General features: G+C 61.1%; 1 protein-coding gene across 2 annotated transcripts in view; it reads left to right on the forward strand.

Annotated features, from left to right (window-relative positions):
- The window catches only part of RBM19 (RNA binding motif protein 19), a 136,937-nt gene that overhangs the window by 103,471 nt on the left and 13,930 nt on the right, over positions 1-19,536 (forward strand). Inside the window, exons 24-25 of one of the 2 annotated variants that reach the window (XM_045776199.2) lie at positions 14,810-14,922; positions 15,557-16,102. In XM_045776199.2, the coding sequence (XP_045632155.2) occupies positions 14,810-14,922; positions 15,557-15,565 (122 nt within the window). In that variant the 3' untranslated portion in view covers positions 15,566-16,102. Of the gene's footprint in view, positions 1-14,809; positions 14,923-15,556; positions 16,103-19,536 lie in introns of those variants that run through there. The other variant, XM_045776190.2, reaches the window with a different exon arrangement.

Below are 19,536 nucleotides of genomic sequence, written 5' to 3' on the forward strand. Positions count from 1 at the left end.
GGGTCGTGAAGAGGCGACAGCAAGGCAGCCTGAGAGTAAAGTCATTCCCGGTTGTGTTTCACTGCACTCTTGCCCAAAGAAACACATGATAATCCTCTGAAAACAAAAGAAAGCTCTCTCCAGAACACAGCAAGACAAGACACAGGGATTTGTACCCTGGAGTCTGTGAAACCTTGTCTTCGTGGATCCTAGTCGGGGGCTGGCCTCAGAGGAGCTGTGAACACCCAGAAAGGTTGTCACGGGGGCAGGGGGAGTGCGTGCGTGTGTACATGCGTGTGCACACGTGTGTGCATGCGTGCACCTCTCTGGCAAGAGGATCTGTTGTCATCAGATTTTCCGTAAGCTCCTGGTCCCCAAAAGGTTGGCTGTAGGAGAAAGAGCGTTGACCTTGTAATCAAGGAGACCCGGTTTCTGTTGCTCCCTGGCTGAGTGTCCAGGGAGGCGTCAGTGTGCCCCCTGGGCTTCCGTTTCCCCTTCCCCGACCTAGGAGGCTGACAAAGTCACCCGCTTGTAGGCTTGTGCTGAAAATGATCTGTGCGTAACAAGCAGCAGGAGTTGCCCTGGTTTTGTCACTCACAGGGCCTCCCCGCCCCGCAGGGCACTCCCAGCAGGTAGAAGCTCTGTGTCTTCCCATTTTACAGATGAAGGGCGGAGGCAGGCGGAGATGAAGTCGCTTGCCCGGGGTCACGTAGGCAGTGAATGGTGGAAGCCAGGTTCAGGCTCATACAGTCCGGCTGAGGCGCCCTGTTCTCAGGGCAACGGCTCCATCCATCCTTCCCACGTTAGCTGGACCCAAGGGGGGGGGGGTGAATCGTCGTAGAACAGGTGCTCTGGAGCCCGCAGTCCCTCTTACCCACCCACCCCATTGTCTGAGCTCTCCAGGGAACGGGAGGTACCCCCGCAGCCCTGAATGTTCAGAATAGGGCTGCTGGCCTCCCGCTCTCCTGGCTGGACCCTTTTCCCCGCCCTGCCCCTTCCCCATGGCGAAAAATACCCAGCTCATTTGTGTCAAAATCGGCATTGTTCAGCGCTTCCAGGGCCCTGGCAGACTCCGAGGGCAGGTGGGACCCATGCCCAGTTTCCTCCCTCCAGGCCGAGCTCTGCCAGGAAGGCACTCAGATCTCAGGTGGAGGCCCCAGCCCCGTTTGCCCAGTCCGAGCCCCAAGGCCACGAGGCCACACAAAGGGCTCCCTGTGGAAGGTGGGCCGGGGAATGACAGGCAGGCATCTCGGCCATTCAGCAGGGCCAGGCACGAGGCTTGCTGGCGAACTGAGAGCTTCGTTCACAGCCCCTGCGACCAGCCCCTCTCTCTAACCAAGAGTCCCCGACGAGCCTAGGTGACAGTGGACAGCCGTGCACGGTTCAGGCTAGATAACACTAATGATTATTATTACTGCTGTAACAGCTTTCATCTGTTAAGCCTTACTCCGTGCCAGGTATTATCGACGGGCGGGCGCAGGTATTAGTCCCGCAGAATCCTAGAAGGTAAATACCGTCATTCGCTTTTGCTTCACAAATGAGTAAACTGAGGCACAGAGAGGGCAGATACCCTGCCCAAGGGAGCACCCGGTTACTAGCAGCCGAATCAGGAGTCAGACCTGGGCTTTTGGCCATGCTGCTGGACTGAGTCTTTGTAACAGCGCGTGTGCCCCGCTGCCCCTTCCACTGACCCCGGGGTGTGTCCCCCATACCTGCTCTGTGACCTCGGGCACGGCACTCGGCCTCAGCTTTGTCATCCGTACGGTGGGGCGACGGCATCCACCTTCTCTGGGGACCCGCGGTGCTCAAGGAGACGCTGCCTCTGGTACTGCTGGCACAGGGGAGCGTGCGACAGACGTCACTTGCCCAGTTCCTTCTCGGGGCCGCCTGGAGCGCCTTGTTGACCTCGTGTCCCAGTCAAGCCGGGCTCAGGGAGGATGTGCTCAGGACAAGGAAGAGAGATAGAGGAGCAGCCCTGGTTTTTTCAGGCCTGAGCGATACCCGAGTGTGTGTGTGCACACGTGTGCCCGCGTGTGTGAGTGGGGGAATGGAGGTGCCCAGGATGGTGCGTTTGCATCTGACTCTGGATGGCGGCTGGTCTCCCGTGTCTCGAGCGCATAGCCCCTGCTGGGCACACGGTAGCCGCTGAGAACACAGTAGCGAGGAGGAGGATTCCTCGCGGGGGAGACGGTGTTCGGAGTGCCCTGTGTTCCGACGCAGGTGTGGGACCTAGACGTGCTCCCTGCCTGGCCTGGTGCTCGCCGCTCACCGAGGCTCCTGTATTGGCAGCCAAAGAAGCTTGTTTTAAGCCCCCACACCCCGGCTTCCCCACCCTTAGGAAGGCTTCCTCCTAGCCCTTGTTCCTATAAGATGGCAGGGTGTCACATTTTCCCTTCTCAGGTGAGGCCTACGATACACCCATCCCACTGAACAGCAAAGAGCAGGTCTCTGAGTGTCACTGGGAAAGTTGTCCTGAGTCTTGACACCAGACAGAGGTGCTTTGAGAGGGAACAGCAAGCCGGCTGTCCTCCCCTCGCCCCTGTCCCGCCCCCGCCTCCCCTCCCGGCCCCGACCCGCCTCTCCCCCCTGCACCTCGCGGCCCCCGGTAGGTGAAGGGCTATTCTTCAGTGCCTCGCGTGTGGGAGGGTGAAAAGAGAGAGCAAGGAGGGAAGAAAGAGGAAAGCCGGCCACTGGCTGTGTCCTTTTCTTCCCGAGCGTGTTACAAACCAGCAGGGTCGAGGCATCGAGAAGCTTTCAGGGCCTCGGCAGGCCGCGGTACCCGCAAGTGGCACCGAAAGAATATAATGGTAGAGAAGCAATCCGCCCGCAGAACCCTCTGTTTCAGAGCCCGCACAGCCAGGGAGGCCCGGGCAAACAGGCTTTTATTTGGCCGGGAGCGCGGCTCTGCTTCCCGCCGTTGTCTTATTCCAGCTGGGAGGACTGATGGGCTGTGGTTAGCGGTCGCACCTTTCACCTCCGGAGCCGGGAGCGCAGACATGACCGGCATGGCAAGCGGCTGGCAGCGGCGCCTCCCCCGCCCACCCGCGCCGGGCCAGGCCGTGATGGGAGATCTGCTGTCTCTGGGTGCAGACGGGTGCCCGTCCGGGTGGGTCCCGAGCCTCCAGCACACGCCACCCACCCCCAGCCAGGCACCGGTGGGGACCAGGCGGGGAAGGGGCCCGACTGCTGGTGCCCTTATCCTGGCTGCCCGACACCGGCTCCCCTCGCCTGGAGCTCTCAACCAGAGCGTCAGAGACTGGCCCTCTCCCTGGTACCCCTTGTCTGCTCAGTTCCCGCATCGCCCCTTGCCCCATCTTCCTGCCGCTTTGTGTTCCCGTGTGGGATTGTCTGATGTCTCTTCTCCCCGTGAGGCTCTACCCTCCAGGGCACGGGGCCCTCTCCACGCCCCCTGCGTGGCCTTGCGTCTAGCACAGAGTGGGCGCCCCTAACTGGGAGCCAGACGCATGAACGTCAGGAGGGCCCATTCTAACCGAGCATCTCGTCCGGAGCAGCCACAGTGCGGGAGCCGGTTCTGTCCCTCCTGTCATCCCACGGGAGGGAAGCCGGGGCGCAGGGATGCTGGACAGTTAGCTGTGCAGCCAGCCCTGGGGCCTGCTCGGCCTGAAGCCCACTCTTCCCCACCGTGAGCCTCGACACACACCAGTGTGAAAGAGGCAGCCACGTGACTTCTTATTAAAGACCAAATCAGGTGCAGGAGAAGAGGTGAGAGGGCCGAGTGGAGGACCTGCTCTGTGCGGGGAGCACGGCCGAGGGGTTTGGCCTCCCAGCTCACTGGGGAGAGGTGCTGTTCCCGTCTTTCTGAGGTGCACACTGAGACCCAGAGAGGTCTAGTGGATTGCCAGAGGGCACACAGCTTTGCACACTGCAGAGCAGATAACCCTATCTCCCTACTCCCTATTCCGCAGAAGCCCCCAGATCCCAAATTATCCCCCTTTATCGGACCTGGCCTCCCCGTCCAGGTAGGGCAGCAGTTGCAAACCAGAGCCCACAGCCAGACCCAGCCTGCAGCATGTTATTGAAAAATAAAGGTTTTTGGCACATGGCCATGCCCGTGTGTTCCCGTGGTCGGTCTGGCCGCGTGCTGGCAGTGCGAGGGAAGAGCAGAGTGGCTGCAGCAGAGACACCGTGGCCTGCAAAGCCAAAACTGTTCACTGCCTCACCACTTACAGAAGGAGTTGGCAGCCCCTGGGGCTCGAGAAATAGCTGCCCTTGTTTTACCTAAAAGCCACGGGGACGGCTGATTCCTCCTACCATGCCCCCTCCTTTCTCAGAGAGTATACAGTTCTAGAAGCATCACAGCCACACCCTCACCACCCCCCCAACTGGAGTGCTCTGCTTAAGAACTCCAGCTTTCCCTGGGAAGGAGTCCCCATTGTTCTGCCCCCATATACTCCGCTCACTCATTCATTCATTCATGTGCTCAACTCTGCACTGACCACCTCATGGTCAAGGCTTACTCAGCCCTGAGGACCAAGCAGTGAACCAAAGACAAGGCCCCTGCCCTCGTAGAGCTGGTATTTCTTGGGCAGAGACAGATGACAAAAGAAAAAGTAAATAACAAAATTAGGATGATAGCAAGCCCTATGGAGGGAATTAGAAACAGTAGCAAGATGCCTCAGAGGTGGGGAGGAGTGGAGAGATTTTCCCCTCCTCATGGCACAGCCCTGGACCAGAAAAAGTCTTTCCAAGGAGTCGGTGTTTTTGTGATGGGAAGAAGAAAGCCAGCTAGCCACAGATCCGGGGGGAAATACATTCCAGGGACAGGGACCCACAGGTGCAAAGGCCCTGGGGCAGGAACATAGTCCTAACAGGCCACCATGGCTAGAGAACAGTTCCAGGGTGGAGAATGCTGGGAAACAAAGCTGGAGAGAGGCCAGCAGGGCTCCTTTTGGGGCCTGGCAGGGAGCCTGGCTTTTATTCAGCATAAAGCAGGAAGTCCCTCAAAGATTTAAGAAGGGAGAATTTACACTGTCAGACCTCTTCCTCCCTGTTCTATGGGGCGTGCATTGCAGAGGGGCAAGAATGGAGGTAGGAGTCCCACTGTGGTCCTCCTAGCAAGCAGGGGCAGTGGCCTGGGTGGGGACAAAGACCATAGGGATGGAGAGAAGCAGGTGGATTGAGCCTATGTGGTGAAGGTAGAGCCAGCCTAATTTGCTTCTGGAAGGCATGAGGGAAATTAAGGCCAGTGTGGAGATCTCTGCTCAGAGCCACTCAGAGGATGGCGGTGCGTCATGATGATGAAGCCCAGGAAGCTGGGAAAAGCAGGTGGGGGTTGGGGGGGCACATGGGGTTTGAGACACCTATTAGGACTCCCCGTGGGATGTCAAACAGATAGATCTATGAGTTTGGAGCTCAGGGGCGAAGTCTGGGCTGAGATATAAATTTGGAAGTCATCAGCGTACAGATGATATTTAAAGCCTGCAACAGTTCACCACCCCCCCCTTCCATAACTTAATCATTTCTAGGACGGCACATTTTCAAAAGATCGGAGACCAGGAGAGCCCGTTATCCCCACGCCAGCCCTTGCAAATATGCCTTCTTGATCTTGGCCATGAAAACATAATCATCGGGCTTTAAAAATCACAGTCAGGAAAGTTCAAGCAAGTATGTGAAGTCACAGAATTTATTATTCAAAATACCCCTTTGCTGTGGATCTTTCCAGCTCCCTGGAGACAGAAGGTTCCTGTAAGCTCCCCTCGCCTCGCTTTTATTCCTGCATTTGGGTGCCTCTCGTTCCCTCCTTAAGGCTTCACGGAGGCAGGCAGCCCAGCAGGAAGCAAACGAGGGGGACTGTCCCACCTGCCACCGCATCTTACCCCTGCCCTCTCGGAAGGGCGCCACCTTCCCAGGCCGGCTCCTTTCTCAAGTGGCCCAGCCACCCCAGCTGGCGGAGGCAGAGTCGAGCGAAGACCCACGGAGAAGCGGGAATTGTTTGGGTCAGACAGCTCCTCGGCCGCAGCCGCCAGCGAGGGTGCAAATGGCTGGCAGTAGGGAGGGCTCCACGTTCCAACAGCCAAATGCATCCCCTGCCGAGGTGCTGGGGAGGCTGGAGCGGCCCGGAGCTGGCGGGAGCACGTGTCTCCAGGTCACCTCCTCCTCCTCCCTCCTTCCTGCCCACGCCCGAGCCTCTCGGAGTGGTGTTTTGGAAATATTTCCAGGCGCTTCAGCAATACCCTGCCCGCTCTCTCCCTTCCCCTGGGAGTGGCTGTCCGTGCGGGGAAGGTACTTGCTCCCAATCCAGCTAAATTGTTATTGACTTGTGTTCTCTGCGCTCCGCAAACATTTCACTCAGCCGTCGCCAGCGAGGCCAGGAATCCCTGCTAGGGCTAACGGGGAAACCAGCTGTGCCGGGCCATTTCTCCTGCTCTTCCTCATCGATCACGGAATTAAACTGACAGAAGGAGAATTTCAGAGCGACTTGGGAGGGGAAGGGGCCGGGCCCGGATTGGACAGGGGTTCGGGGACCTGGGGACCAGAGTGCTGGCAATAGGGCCGGGAGGAGGGTGGGCTTCCCTCCAGGGTTAGGACTGGTGGCAGGGGGCGGCCGATGTTGCTTCTGAATTGTCGGTGGGCCCAGGCCAGAGAAACCCAAGAAAAAACAAGACAGACGGGGAGATTTTTGTGACTGCTTCGTGGCCACAAGTGAAACTAGTGGGGTTCTGTAGACAGAGAGGGGAGAGACCATAAATCAGAGGCTGCACAGGTGAGCCGTCAACCGAGCTCTGCCTCAGATCTTTAGTGTGCCTATAAGATATACACAGGTGGGGTTTGGTTCTTTTTTGGTGTTTTGGTTTTTTTAATGAATCGCCACTATTGTGCTCTCAGAAGATTTGACCTGAAAAATGGAGATTCTGGCCCCTGGAAAAGTCAGGTCTGACCACTGTGGTGCAGCAGGGCCCATAGGGCAGCTGGGGCCAAGTTGCCACAGTCCTCAGCCCACCCTATCGTCTCCCTCCCGTGCCTGCCTGGCCTCGCGAGGCCCGTGCACGTCCAGATCTGGGGCAGACTTCCTCCCACCTTGGCCCCCTGAGGACACGTTACCACGTCCTCCCCACCCAGGGCTGTGCCAAGAGGAGGGGGACGGGAGGCTCTTGCCCGTCAAGTCACTACTGGAAACGGAACGATCCCTCCAGGCCCGAGGCAGGGGAGTGGGGGATGCCTTCCACCTGTTCCCTTCCTTTTTCCTTTGTTCCACTGCGGTGAGTCACCTTCACCTGGCCGCTCCCCGTCCTCACCAGCCCTCACCAGCCTCTCCGGCATCTGTAACTAATGCAAACACATGCAGGACGGAGCCTGAAAGCCCCCGAGCTTAGCCCGGCCCCACAGCCCTACGACGGGCTAAATCCACCATAATCCGGGCCCCGTGGATGGGGAGCTTCCGGGCCAGCTGCGTGGAACGCACAGAGCGAGGGCCTGCCAGGCGGCACGGTCTCGTGCTTCCCCGCACGCTGGAGCCCCGGCACCGGGGTGATTCGTAAGGGCAACGATCATCAGTCTCAGTAACCAACGGCCGCCCCGGGCCAATCGCATCAGAACCTCGGGGGGTGGGGGCCCAGCTTCAGTGGTTTCTAGATGATTCTCTCAGGCAGTTGGGTGAACGCCGCTGCTGTAGGTGGGTGGGTGCTGCGGGGTATCTGTTTCATGGCTTGTCTGCTGGGAGTTCTTTTCTAAGGGGCGACCAAGCTAGTGTGTCCACTGCAGGGCAGGCCACTGAGCCGCGGGACCGTAGGCATCGCTGGTGTGACGGGGTGTGGGGGGAGTGTGCTCGGGGCATTTCTCCCAGCGCCCACCCAGCCTGCTGCTCAGAGCCAGCAGGTGCCTGGGACACGGAGGCCCAAGGAACACCGGGGTCCTCCGCTTCTCAGCTCTTCCTGGCCAGCCCTCAGCTTGCTCTCAGCTGCCTGGGCCCTGCCCACCGTCGGGCCCGACACGGCCACCATGGCTGGCGGTTCAGAATATCCTTCGGCGTTTTCTTCACGGCTGTGGCCGCAGCCCCAGGCCTGACACATAGCATGTTCTCACGTTCAGGGGCGGACGTGGGCCCGTTGTGGCCGGGTCAGCCCGTTTCCAGAGCACCTAGAAATGGAGACTTTTATGTAGCATCTTCCCTCCGTTTGCGTATTAGTAAGTAGTGTTTTAAATCTTGAATCCTGTCAGCAAACTCAAACACTCCACCAGGGGCCTGTGTCACGTGGGAGCCTTGCTTCTATTGGGTCAAACCCATAGACGTGGTGTCTTGGTGTGGGTCCCCCACAGGCAGAGCCTGAGACGTGGATTTGGGTACCAGGCAGATCACGTAGGAGGTGAGCCCAGGAAGCACATGAGGAACGGGGGGGAAGCGAGGGAACCAGTCCCGGGGCCGCAGTGAGCGGGCCCAGCCATGGGCAGCTGGCGCTCAGCCCACCAGGGCCCTCCAAATCTGTGGCACACAGCTCAGAGCTGTCCCCCGGGAGACGAGGGAGCTGGGACATGTGTCCACCAACTCCCCATTAACACACCTCCCTGGTGGAAGGTTTCTCTGGGGGGCTCATGTCCCCAACACTTCCAGCCGGCCCTGCGCCAGGGCCACGCATAGCCCAGTGGCCAGAGACCACCTTTGACGTGTCCCCGAGCCACGCACTAATGCTGCGGGCGGCCTCCAGGATGGGGCACCCCCAGTGGCTCCTGCATCGGTCCAGGGCTGCTGTTGCTGCCCCCATTTTAAAGACGTAAGCTGCCTGCATCCGGTAGCATCCAGCAACAGCGTCCATCACCGAGCCGCAAGATGGGCCAGCCTTCGCTGCACGCTAGGCGCTGCTGGAAAGACCTAGTACGTTTACCCTCCTGGAGCCCCAGGTGCCGTCCGAGCGGGGCACCATTGCGTAAGTGCGGGGATGGAGCACAGAGACGTGAGGCTCTGGCCCCAGGAGGCCCAGCCCGGAGCAGCGGGCTCTGGTCCTGGCAGCCTGGCCCCAGCCTCCCCCGGCTGCCAGCACCTGCACCTCTCAGGGCCCTTCCAGAATTCCCTTGTCCGCCGCTCTGCTCGGCCTTGCTCTGCGTGCCGCCTCTGGAACAAAACCCCATGAGGCGCTTTCTCTCGTCCCGCAGCCCCCCGCCCGGCCGCTCGCGCCTTTCTGTCTGCCTGTGCCTTGCACGCGGGGCGACAGCGCCAGCCAGGGCCGGGAGAGAGACGCGGGCTGGCATTCTGTCAAGGAATTAATTGAAAAATAAAATCATTAGATGGGAACTCCAGAAATGCAAAATGGTGGTTGGAGGGGGGGCGGGGAGGGGGGCAGGACTGGGGGGTTGTTGGGGGACGGCTGAGTTTTTGTCAAGTTAATTTCTCGGGCATTGATGTTTGGTGACATGCGCGTGCTGTTTATCTTCGGGTGCAGCTGTAACGCTGAAAGAAAATGCACAGCTTGTTTGGTTTATTTATTTTACACCTTTTCTCCGGTTCTGCATTATGTTTGTTTGGTGAAAACCCACTGAGGCTTTTGATGTCGGGGAAGTGGGATTTCAGCAGCTGTTTTCTGCAAGCGGGGTGCTCCGCGCACAGGCAGGGCCGGCGGGCGCCGCTGGGTGTCGTGTGGTGGGGACTCGGGCCCGACGCGTCCCCTGGGTCGGGGGGGTGGGTTGGGGGCCTGACCCGAGCCAGATGCGTCCGGCCCACGAGCGCGGTCACGGCTCCCGAGTGCCGCGCCCTTAGCGTGCAGGGCTCCGTGCACAGACTCGCGGGTGCTCCCGGCCGCCCCGGGGGACGGGTCCCGTTCTCACCCCCACGCACGGACGAGGAAGCCGAGACCCCAGCAGCTGAAGTGACTTGCCCCAGGTCACTGAGCCATTAGGCCTGGAGCGGGGACCTCGGGTTGTGTGACCCGCAAGCCCTTGGGGTTAGCCAGTCGCTGACCTGCTTCCTATGCCCTTTGCCCCGCAGGGGTCCGTGAATCCATTTTCCAACCTGGGGTGGGGAAGGAGTACCGTGCCTTCCTGGGCCTTTACAAACCCAATCCTGTCATTATTTACCTGGTAGCTGTTCGTTGATCACCTACTATGTACTGGCCATCCTGTGACGGGCCCCGTCCTGTCGGCGCCTGCGGGCCTCGTGGCAAAGCGAGACGTTAAGTCGAGACGGGAGTCAGAGCAACAGAGATGGTCTCTCCACCATCGACTGGGGTCCGCCAGGTGCCGGTCACTGCTCTTTTTCCCCCATGAATTCCCCCCACACCCCCAGGAGGTGTTGGTAGCGCCCCCACGTTACAGGCAATGAGACCGAGGCAGTGAGAGGCTGGTCCACGGTGGGGCGGAGGGCCCGAGCCTGCGTCCCCGAGCATGTATGCCAAGTGTTGACGCGTGGGCTGCCCAGGGAGGCTCTCGCTGGAAGGACGAGCCCGCCCTGCTCCAGGAGGAAGGGAAAACTTGCCTGTGGACCTGCGGGTCGGCGGTGGTGGCCACAGAGAAGGGCAAGGGTGGAGCAACTGCCCTGTCCGCCCCCCTGATCTTACACATGAGGGAATGAACCTCACGGGGTACGTGCCCCCTGCCAAGGGCACGCAGCTGGGGAAGTGCCCAAGCCAGTGTGTGTGACACTAAGGCCAGATGCGGTGGCCGCATGCCTGTCTCAGGGTCTCAGGCTCCCGTGCCGCCATGGCCGTGCCCCCCGCCCCAAGTCAGGGCCCCGGGAGACGCCACAGGGCACAACCCAGACAGCATGTGCGGCCTGCAAACAGGACAACTGAGGCAGAACCCAGGGGCCGGCGTGTGGTAGCTGGGAGCCTTGGGGGTGCGCGTCGCCCTGCACCTCTGTCTCCCGAGTTGTGAAGTGGGGGTGACGACCCCCCTCCTGCAGGGGGGTTCCTGAGACTCGGCCGAGGCACTGCCTGTGTGTGTCCTTCTGCTGGCTGTGTCCCCCTCCCTCTCGGCCTTGGTTTCCCCAGGCAGCCCTGCCCCTGTCGGTTGTATGGAATAGCCTGTCACCTGTCCGTTGCCCCAGGGCCTCCTGCAGGCCTGGCCCCTCTGCCTGTTCCAGGAGGGGGAGCTGAGGCTCAGAGGGGTGAAGGTCCCAGTGCTGCCGGGAGGGGAAGCATAGGACTGGAACCCAGCTCTGGGTGGCGTGGGTTCTCTCATTCTGCTGCAGCTGTGTCGCGGGGATGTTTGGCTCTTAAACGATTGTCAAATGGCCGCAGAGGAAGAGAGAGTGTCTGGTACCCAGTGACTCAAAGGAAGGCGGGAGGGCAGCCGAGGGCAGGGCTGGCATTCCAGGCCCAGGAGTGGAAGAACTGGGTCACAAGTCTGTAAGACAGCGAGGTCCGCTCCCAAGCCGACTGAGCATGGCTGATGCCCGTGATCCTCGGGGCCGAGGTTGGGAGGTGCCCCCTGGTTCAGGGGGTGGGAGATGCCGTGAAGCCGTGAGCACAGCCACCTGCCAGTAGTGAGACCAGCACAGTGGGGTGAGAGGGCCGGATCCGGGAGTCAGCTGGGTTCTGCCACGTTTACGTTGTCACCTCCTCCAGGAAGCCGCCCTGATAGCCCACGTGGAGCAGGTGCCTCCCCATCACAGCGCTAACTGCCTGGGTTGTGGTTGTCTGGCTCCTTCTCCATGTCCCTCACGGGACCAGGAGTGCTCTCAATGGGCCTGTCCCATTCCCTCCCAGGCCCGGCCCAGAGCGGGCACTGCCCAGTCTCTGCTGTGAGGGGCGGAAATGTGAACGAAGGTGGTTAAAGACCACTTTTGGTCCCGTGCCTCTTCTGTGTGTCCTTCAGCCACCCGAACTCCTCAACCTCATCTGTCCCTGCCACCCGTCCACTCAGCTAACAAGTACTTTGTGACCAGCTGCTGTGCCGTGCGCTGTTCTGGGCCCTGGGGTACGGGCCTTGACCGTGCAGACAGACACCCCTTCACCCTGCAGCCGGCATCCCGGCGGGAGAGGCAGACAGTAAGCTGCACCGTAAAACACGGGGGTGAAGGCTACAGAGGAGCACGGACGGGGAAGTAGGGAGGGGGCACTGGGGGGCTTGGGCTTTTAAACAAGGAGATCAGGGAGACCTCCCTGACAAGGTGAGTCCCCCACGTGGTGCCCTGGGGAGCAGCGCTCCAGGCAGAGGGGGCAGCGGGTGCAGAGGCCTGGAGCTGGGAGAGGTGGGGGCCAGCCACCAGGAAGGGACCCTGCGTGGCTGTCGCCGCGTGCGTGGGGGGATGGTGTGACCGGAAGTCCATGGAGGTGACAGTCCCCCCGGGTGGCTGGCAGCCGTCCCAACGGCTTCAGCTTTTCCCCAGGTGGGACCGCACCACGGAGGCTGAGACAAAGGTGCCACACATGCTAGTCCCCGGGTGCCACTCAAGAGTGGGCTCTGGGAGGGAGGGCGGAGGAGGCTTCCCCATCCTGCAGGCCAGAGATGCCTCGGACTCAGGGCAGGGGGCCGCGGTGGAGGTGGGGGTGCTCGGGGTGCAGACTGGCTGAGAGCTTGAGCCCCGGGGTGCGTAGGCAGACACCTGCTCCCTTGCCGGAGCCTCAGAGTCATGTCCAGCTGCGGGGACGACCAGACAAGCTCCGAAGGTCAAGCCCACAGCGCCACCGCCGTGGCCTTGCCAGCCGCCACCCACCAGCCCAGGAGCTCGTACCCCCGTTGTTAGTAACGAGGAGGGGGCATCCGTGACGGGCTCACAGGCCCTATTTTGCTGCTCTTCTATTTCCCGGCTCCCATTACCTGCCCACAAATTCAATTTCCAGAGGCCATTGTGCACCTCCAAAGCCTGGCAATCATAAGGAAACCAAAAGCGTCATGGAGACAGCGAGGAAGGAGGGGCTGCTGCCCCCACCACCGGCCCATCCTGCCCCCTCTCCCTTTCCGTGACTCACAGTGATGGCTGCAGCTGCCCGGCCTGCGGGCTCCTGAGCCGGGGACAGCTCCGCACAGCTTGCCCAGCCTCTCTGGGTCCCCCTTCCCGCTCCATTCATCTCTCCCCTCACCGGACAGACAGCGAGCACCCACTAGGTGCCTGGCCCTGTGCGGGGGCGGGGGACACGGCAGTGAGCGGGACAGCTCAGTTCCCAAAGTGTCTGCCGTGATGTGGGCGGTAGAAAGTGCCACAAAGCAATGGGGGGGGGGGGGTCGTCCGAGGAAGAGGCATGGAGCTGGGGCCCGAACACAGGGGATCTGGGTTCTGCAGGTGCAGAGGTCTCACGGTGGGCATGCGGCGCCCCGGCCTGGAAGGGCCAGCTCAAGTGATGCCACGAGAGGACTCCAGAACCCCCTCTCCCTGTGTTGCAAAGCCATAGGAGCTTGAGACCGCCGGCGGTGGCACCTGTTCTAGAAGGCTTTCTCGGGCTGCTGTGTGAGACTAGACCCAGCCGTGTGGGGGTGGCAGGAGCTGGGATTCGGGTGGAAGTGGTTGGATCAGGCAGGTGGCCGTGGAGAAGATGAGACAGGGTCTGTGCCCTGGTGGCCTTGGGAGGAACAAGGTGGACACACGTTCTCAGAGAGGCCAAGTCACTAGTCCAGGGTCTTTTCTCCAAGAGGCCCAAGATTCTTGTCGGGGCCAGGGGCCGAGCTGGGCTCTGGAGAGACCCACGTGAGACACCTGCCCTTGGGAGCCCCCAGCCTAGTGCGGAGTCGGAGGCAAAAGATCACAGGGCGGTCTCTGTCTCCGGAGGACTTCACGGAGGAGGTGTTGTTTGAGGACGGGATTGGGACAGCCTGTCTGCAGCTGCGTCTGAACAAATCCGCATTCTCTGGGACTGAGGCTGACCATTAGTGAGAGGTTAGACTAGCAGAGGACTAACAGCAGGCCAGGCCTGAGCCCAGCCTCCCCCTGCCACATCCGTCCCGGGAGGGCCAAGGGGACCAGCTCACCTTCTCCTGCCCCGCTCTGTCTCCCTGGCATTCTCTAGCCAGCACCAGAGATGAGAGAGACGTGGGGAGACTGGCTTTGGTGTTGCTTGGGTTTGAATCCTGTCTCCACCACTTCTAGCTGAGTAACCTTAGACCTCCCTGTCTGCGGCTCAGCTCCCTCCCCTGTAAGAGGCAATCAGCATACGTACCCGCAGGATTGGTGAGAGCAGTGGGGCTGTAGCATGTAGTAGGTCCTCAGTAGTGTTTGGGGCCCAGGGGAACTGTGGATGCTGAGCCCCGCGTGCCTTCTGGTCATACTGTGTGTCCGCACCCCCTACCCCTCTCCTCACAGAGAACTCCTCTGCATCCTTCAAAGTCCAAGTCAAATAGCCCCTCCTCTCCAGAGCTACCTCTGATTATTTTTCCCTACATGCCTCCCCTGGCATCTTGGAGCATAATTTCACCCAGCATTTATTGAGCACCTGCTGTATCGGCCGCCTACTGTACCATTAAGAGTCTGCAACCTCCAGGAAAGCCAGAGAAGCTTCTCCTTGTTTCCCCAGTGATTGCCCTCGCTTGACCCATCCTCTCCGAAGGTGCTCCACTCCCTGCAAGCCAGGCAGGATCCGTCAACCTCTGAGCTGCAGGGAGAGGCCTTCCTTGCTCCCTTCCTAAACGGAGCTGTTTCCTCTGCAGCTGGGGGGAGCCGGGGAGGGGGAGGCGGGCCGGGCTGGGGAGAGGCAGCCCAGGTGAGGCCGGAGACTAACCATCTGTGTTTCCCTCTCCTCTCTTGTTTTCTCTCCCTCCTTGGCTTCTGGTCCTCCATGCCCCCTCCTCGGACCTGCTCTCCTCCCTCCCGGTGCCCTGTCTCCTCTCTCGCCTCCTGCCCTCCATTTTGCTTGTCCTGGTCCCTCTCCCTTCCTGCCATTTCTCTCTTCCCGCCTCCCACCTCTCTCTGCTGTTCTTTCCTCCTCTCTTGCCATCTGGGCTCCCACAGAGCCCCCGAAGAAAAAGCGGTCTGTGGTGTTGGATGAGATCCTGGAGCAGCTGGAAGACAGTGAAAACGACAGTGAGGAGCAAACCCTTCAGCTGCGAGCTGGCGCCGAGAGGGTACGTGGCTCCAGGGCCCGGGGGACTGGGGACAGCCGCTCTGGCTTCTGCGCTCCTGCCGTGGGGGCGGGGAGAAGGGTGGGAGAAGGGGGGGCAGCGCCATTTGGGGGGGGCGGGGGGAGCACAGGCGCCCCCACCCCGGCCTGTGGTCAGAGGGACAGTGTCCCGAGTGACACGTTCCGGCAGCCCCCATGCGTCCCCAGGGCCAGGGCACAGGTGAGACGCAGCCACATTAGGAAGTTTCTCGGGACCTGAAAGCCGCAAAAACAAATCACACCCTGCCAGTCCTGGCTGTCCGCTACTCCCAGATGGGGAGCCAGGGCCCCACCTTGCTGCCCGGGAGAGCGGGGCGCAGAGGGCCTCGGGCTCGCTTCTGCGTAGCTGCATGGTGTGGCGTCAAGGGTGGGGGCCGCTCCCTGCAGTTGGGCTGTCGGGGCAGGAAGCCCCCACTCCAGCCCACACAGGCTGGGGACCCCGGCCCAGTTACCTAACCCCGCTGGGCCCAATGTGTGCCTCGCGAATAGGTCCCCAGCTCGTACAGTTTCAGTGAGAAAATCACGCCACGTTAATCCATGAACTACCCCAGCTGCGGTGGGAGACCAGCCCCGAAGCTTCTGTTCCCCCCCCACCCCAGGGCTGCTAGCCGGAGTTCCCACCTGCGGCCATCTGCGGGAGCGCTTACGCCGGGGACTTGGCCTCTGTCCTGCCCGAGGGTCCCTTGGGGCTTCGAGCCCTGGTTTGAGCACAAGGGCCTGACCCCAGAGCGGAGGAAGCTTCCGAGCCACCCAGGAAGCCCACATGCCAGCCGGTTGAGCCTAAGATGCGTCTCTGATGGCGGATACCCCCTGCTCACGGGTGGAGGACTCTGAAATTCATCCCAGCCCCATTGGAAGGCATGGGGCACCCGAGCGCACACACGTACTCCGGCCTGGAAATACAGCCTCCCCCAGTGGGGGGCCTGTGCCCCGCACACACCAGGAAGCAGGCTGGTGGGGAGGAAAGAGCCGCCGCTCCTCTGACCTGGGTCTGAATCCAGCCTTGCTGTTCTCAGCTGTGCAACCTCAGACCGGTGAGGTCCCCTGTGACCCTCAGCTTCTCATTCTGTCAAATGGGGGTGGTACTGTGCCTTCCCGGTGTTTGACTACCTCACTCAATCCGAGTAAAGCCCAGAGGAGATGCCCGTCAGCACTTCTGTGTACTTCTGAATCTGGGACTGAGTCCGGGAACCTTCTGACTTGGCATAAAACTTGGTCTGTGCGTTTGGGAGGAAGGAGGTTTCAGTCTTCATCCGGTTTGCAGAGCAGCCTAGAACCCGGGCAAAGCTCCGCGGCGCTGGTAGCCGTGTGAGGCTCAGCTCACCCCCCGGTTCCCGCGGGGCAGGCGCTTCCTGGTCTGTCCTGCTTCCTCCCTGAGAAGGAGCAGAGGCCAAAGGCCCAACCCCAGAGCGGCTCGCTCCCCAGCTTCTGCAGTGGGGCTGTCCCACAGACATCGGGCGTGAGCACTGCATGTACGTGGGGCTGTACGGCGGGGTCAGTGTTAAGCCTCACCCAGGTCAGCCCCTCAGGTGCCCAGGGGCCCCCCACCCCATTCCTCCCCACTGCCCGTCCTGTGCAGGGCACAGGGGTCTTTCTGGTTGAACACAGAGTCTGTATCCACATTGCCACACCGCCAGAGCCAGGCCGATGGTGGGGGCGTAGTCACCATGCTGGGGGGCATCAGACCCGTGGGCCTGGCGCACAAGGGGCCTCATTGGCACCCACTTATCTGACTCGGACGACAGTACTAGAACGTTCCCAGGGCAGGATCCGCCAAGTCCTGCAGCCCAGTGTTGGGTGCCAAGCACAGGCTCTCCAGCCTGGGACACCAGGTCCCCTTCCCTCCTTCCTTCCCCACCTGGCCTCTCTGCCCTCACCCCGGGGGCTGACTGTCAGGATGGGGAACAGCCACGTAAGCAAATAAAGAGCAGTTGATTGACCTCCACTGGAGATCTCCGGGTGCCCCGTCACCCTGCTTCATGCCACCGAGGACATCCGTGGTGGATGCCACCGTCATCTCCCTTCCCTTAACCAAGGAGCATGGCTTTCTCCACAAGCAGCCACAGGGATCCAGCTGGATCCGTGAACGGGATTGTGGAAATCATAGCTTCAAACCCTTCAGCGTTCCCCACACACTTGCAATAAAGTCACACTCCTCACCCAGCAAGAGGCCCTGCCACTCGTCCCTGCCTTATTTTGTGCTGGCCTTTCTAGTGCACTCCCGCCCCAGGGCCTTTGTACTTGCTCTTCCCTCTGCCTGGGACCCCCTTCCCTGACATCCTTCCTGACTTTTTTTTTTTATCTCCCCTTTGAGATCTTAGTTTAAATTCCCCTCCCCCACTCAGAGAGGCCCTGACCACTTTATCAGAAGTAGCTGCACGCGGCTCCTCTCCCACGCCCAGACCTGCACCCACACCCCGTTACTTTCCGTCACGGCTCTTAGCGCAGGGAGCCCTGTCCCTGCTCCTTTGAAAATGGCTGCTGCCTCGAATGGCCAGGAAGTCCTTCCACCATCGTAGTTCTGGATAGAGCCGCTACCGTCGTGATGATTCTGGAGGGCGGTAAAGCACGGCTGGGTCACGGTCAGGTGAGGCTAGGTGAAGTACGCCCGGCGCAGAGGAGGGACACCGCCCCTCCTCCTTGGAGGAAGGGGGGCCGCCTGGCAGCACTTGGGGTGAAACGCATCCATCCAGCGTGTGCGGGGTGACCTGCGGGGGCCCAGGCAGCCGGGAGCTAGTCACTGTTGTCACCAGACGCAGGGCACCGGGGAGCTCGTGGGGAGGAGTTAGAAGTGACAATAGGGGAGCCCGGGTGGCTCGGTGAGTTAAGCGTGATTCTTCCTCTGCCCCCCACCCCGCTAGTGCTCACTTGTGCACGCACACTCTCTCGCTCTCGCTTTCTCTAGCAAAAATAAAGTCTTTAAAAAAAGAAGTGACAGTGGGACATCAGTCGATCTAGGAAAGAACTGCAAGGAATAAACGGGGGGGGGGGGGACGCTGCAGGAGGGGCACAGCCCTGGGGCTAGGTGAGCCTCCGCACGCACGTGTAGACTCCTCCATTTCTCAGTAGGGTCTGTGGCCCCCAGATGGTCAGGGGGAGCTAGGACAGGGCCGTGCTGATGGCGGGACTGGGCCGGCAGGGGACGGCAGGGTCAGAGGGGGCACCTGAGCTGATGAGGCTGTGAAGCCGGCCGTTTGCAGAGGCCGGAGCTGGAACCCCGCCCCGGGATTCTGATAACAACGCTGCCTCCCTGAGACCCTCCCATTGGGGGGTGTTGTCACCCCCTGGCCTCCGGCTCTGCCCAAAATCCCCTCTGGGAAGTGCCCAATGGGCACAGCGAGGAGATGGGGGAGCTGGGGGGCCTGCTGCAGGGGGAGGCCCGGACGCAAGCAGGGGTGAGAGGCCAGGAGTGCGGTTGGTCTGTGCACACAGGGCTCCAGAAGGCTGGGCTGACAGAGACCCCTGGGGAGCTGCAGAAGCTTGGCGGTCTATGGGGACAGCCATGGGCGTGAGGCCCTGAGGAACCCTGAAGGGTGGGACGGAGTGTTCAAACATGGGCCGGGCTCGGGGAAGAAGAGGCCACCGAGGCCCCTGGGACTGGCCAGGGGAGGGTGCTATACAGACAGCCGTGGACGGGGAATGAGACAGGGGGTCTCACAGAGCTCAGTGAGAGTGGGGTGCACTGCAGCGGGAGGGGTGGCCGGAAGGGGAGCAGAACCCACAGGCCCTGGTTCCAGGAAGGCCTGGAGGGGGGTCGCAGCTGCACCACCCGCTGTTTGTGCGACCCGCGCCCATGGTCTCAGCGTCTCCTGCCTCGATTTCTGTATCTTTAAAATGGGTACAAGAATTTTGGCCCGGTAGGATTTTTTTGAAGATTAAATAAAAGATCATGGGTGGGAGGCATTTAGCAGACTGTCGCATGCCTAGGAACACTAAATCGTGGTTGTCACGATCATTCCTGTTGTTGAGCAGAGGAAAGCGTGGGGCATTACACCCGCAGATGCCCCAGGAAGTCAGAGCCCAGGGTGCGCACAGCAGGCCTGCCGGGCCCACGTCAGAGGGCACGGGGCAGGATGGGGAGTCCCTGCATCCAGGAAGGTGGCCTGGAGAGGGTGCCCTCTGCCCACAAGCCCTAACGCAGGCCGAGTGGGCCCATCTTTCACCCGGTCATTCCCTGCATAAAGCCAGACCGGAGGTGAGCCCACGGTTGCCAGGGAGCGTGTCTGGGAAACATGTGAGGCCTTCCCCAGGCCCTGGGATTGCTGGGTCTCTTCCTAACACTGCAATCTTGGGGGTCACTCACGCCAGGGATGTCATTGTCACAGTAGGATCGTCTGTTCTGAGAGCCAGGCTCTGGCCTCTGGGTCAGCGCTTCTAGGCCGGTCCACAGACTTAGCAGTGTAAGGAGGGGTTCTTGTTGGCGCCCAGCCGGCAAAGGACCCTGGCCATGGGGCTGTCCCGTGTCCCGGGGTGTGTAGGGAAGGCCCGGGTCCCGGCCTCGAGGTCCGCCTCTCCCCCGGGAAACTCGAGCTGGCGTCTTCGGCCGCTTTGCACACTGGTCAGGGGCTGGCATGACCAG

Source organism: Ursus americanus, chromosome 30 (assembly GCF_024610735.1).
Source record: "Ursus americanus isolate L20-20 chromosome 30, mUrsAme1.1.p, whole genome shotgun sequence".
In the NCBI taxonomy this organism is placed as follows: domain Eukaryota; kingdom Metazoa; phylum Chordata; class Mammalia; order Carnivora; family Ursidae; genus Ursus; species Ursus americanus.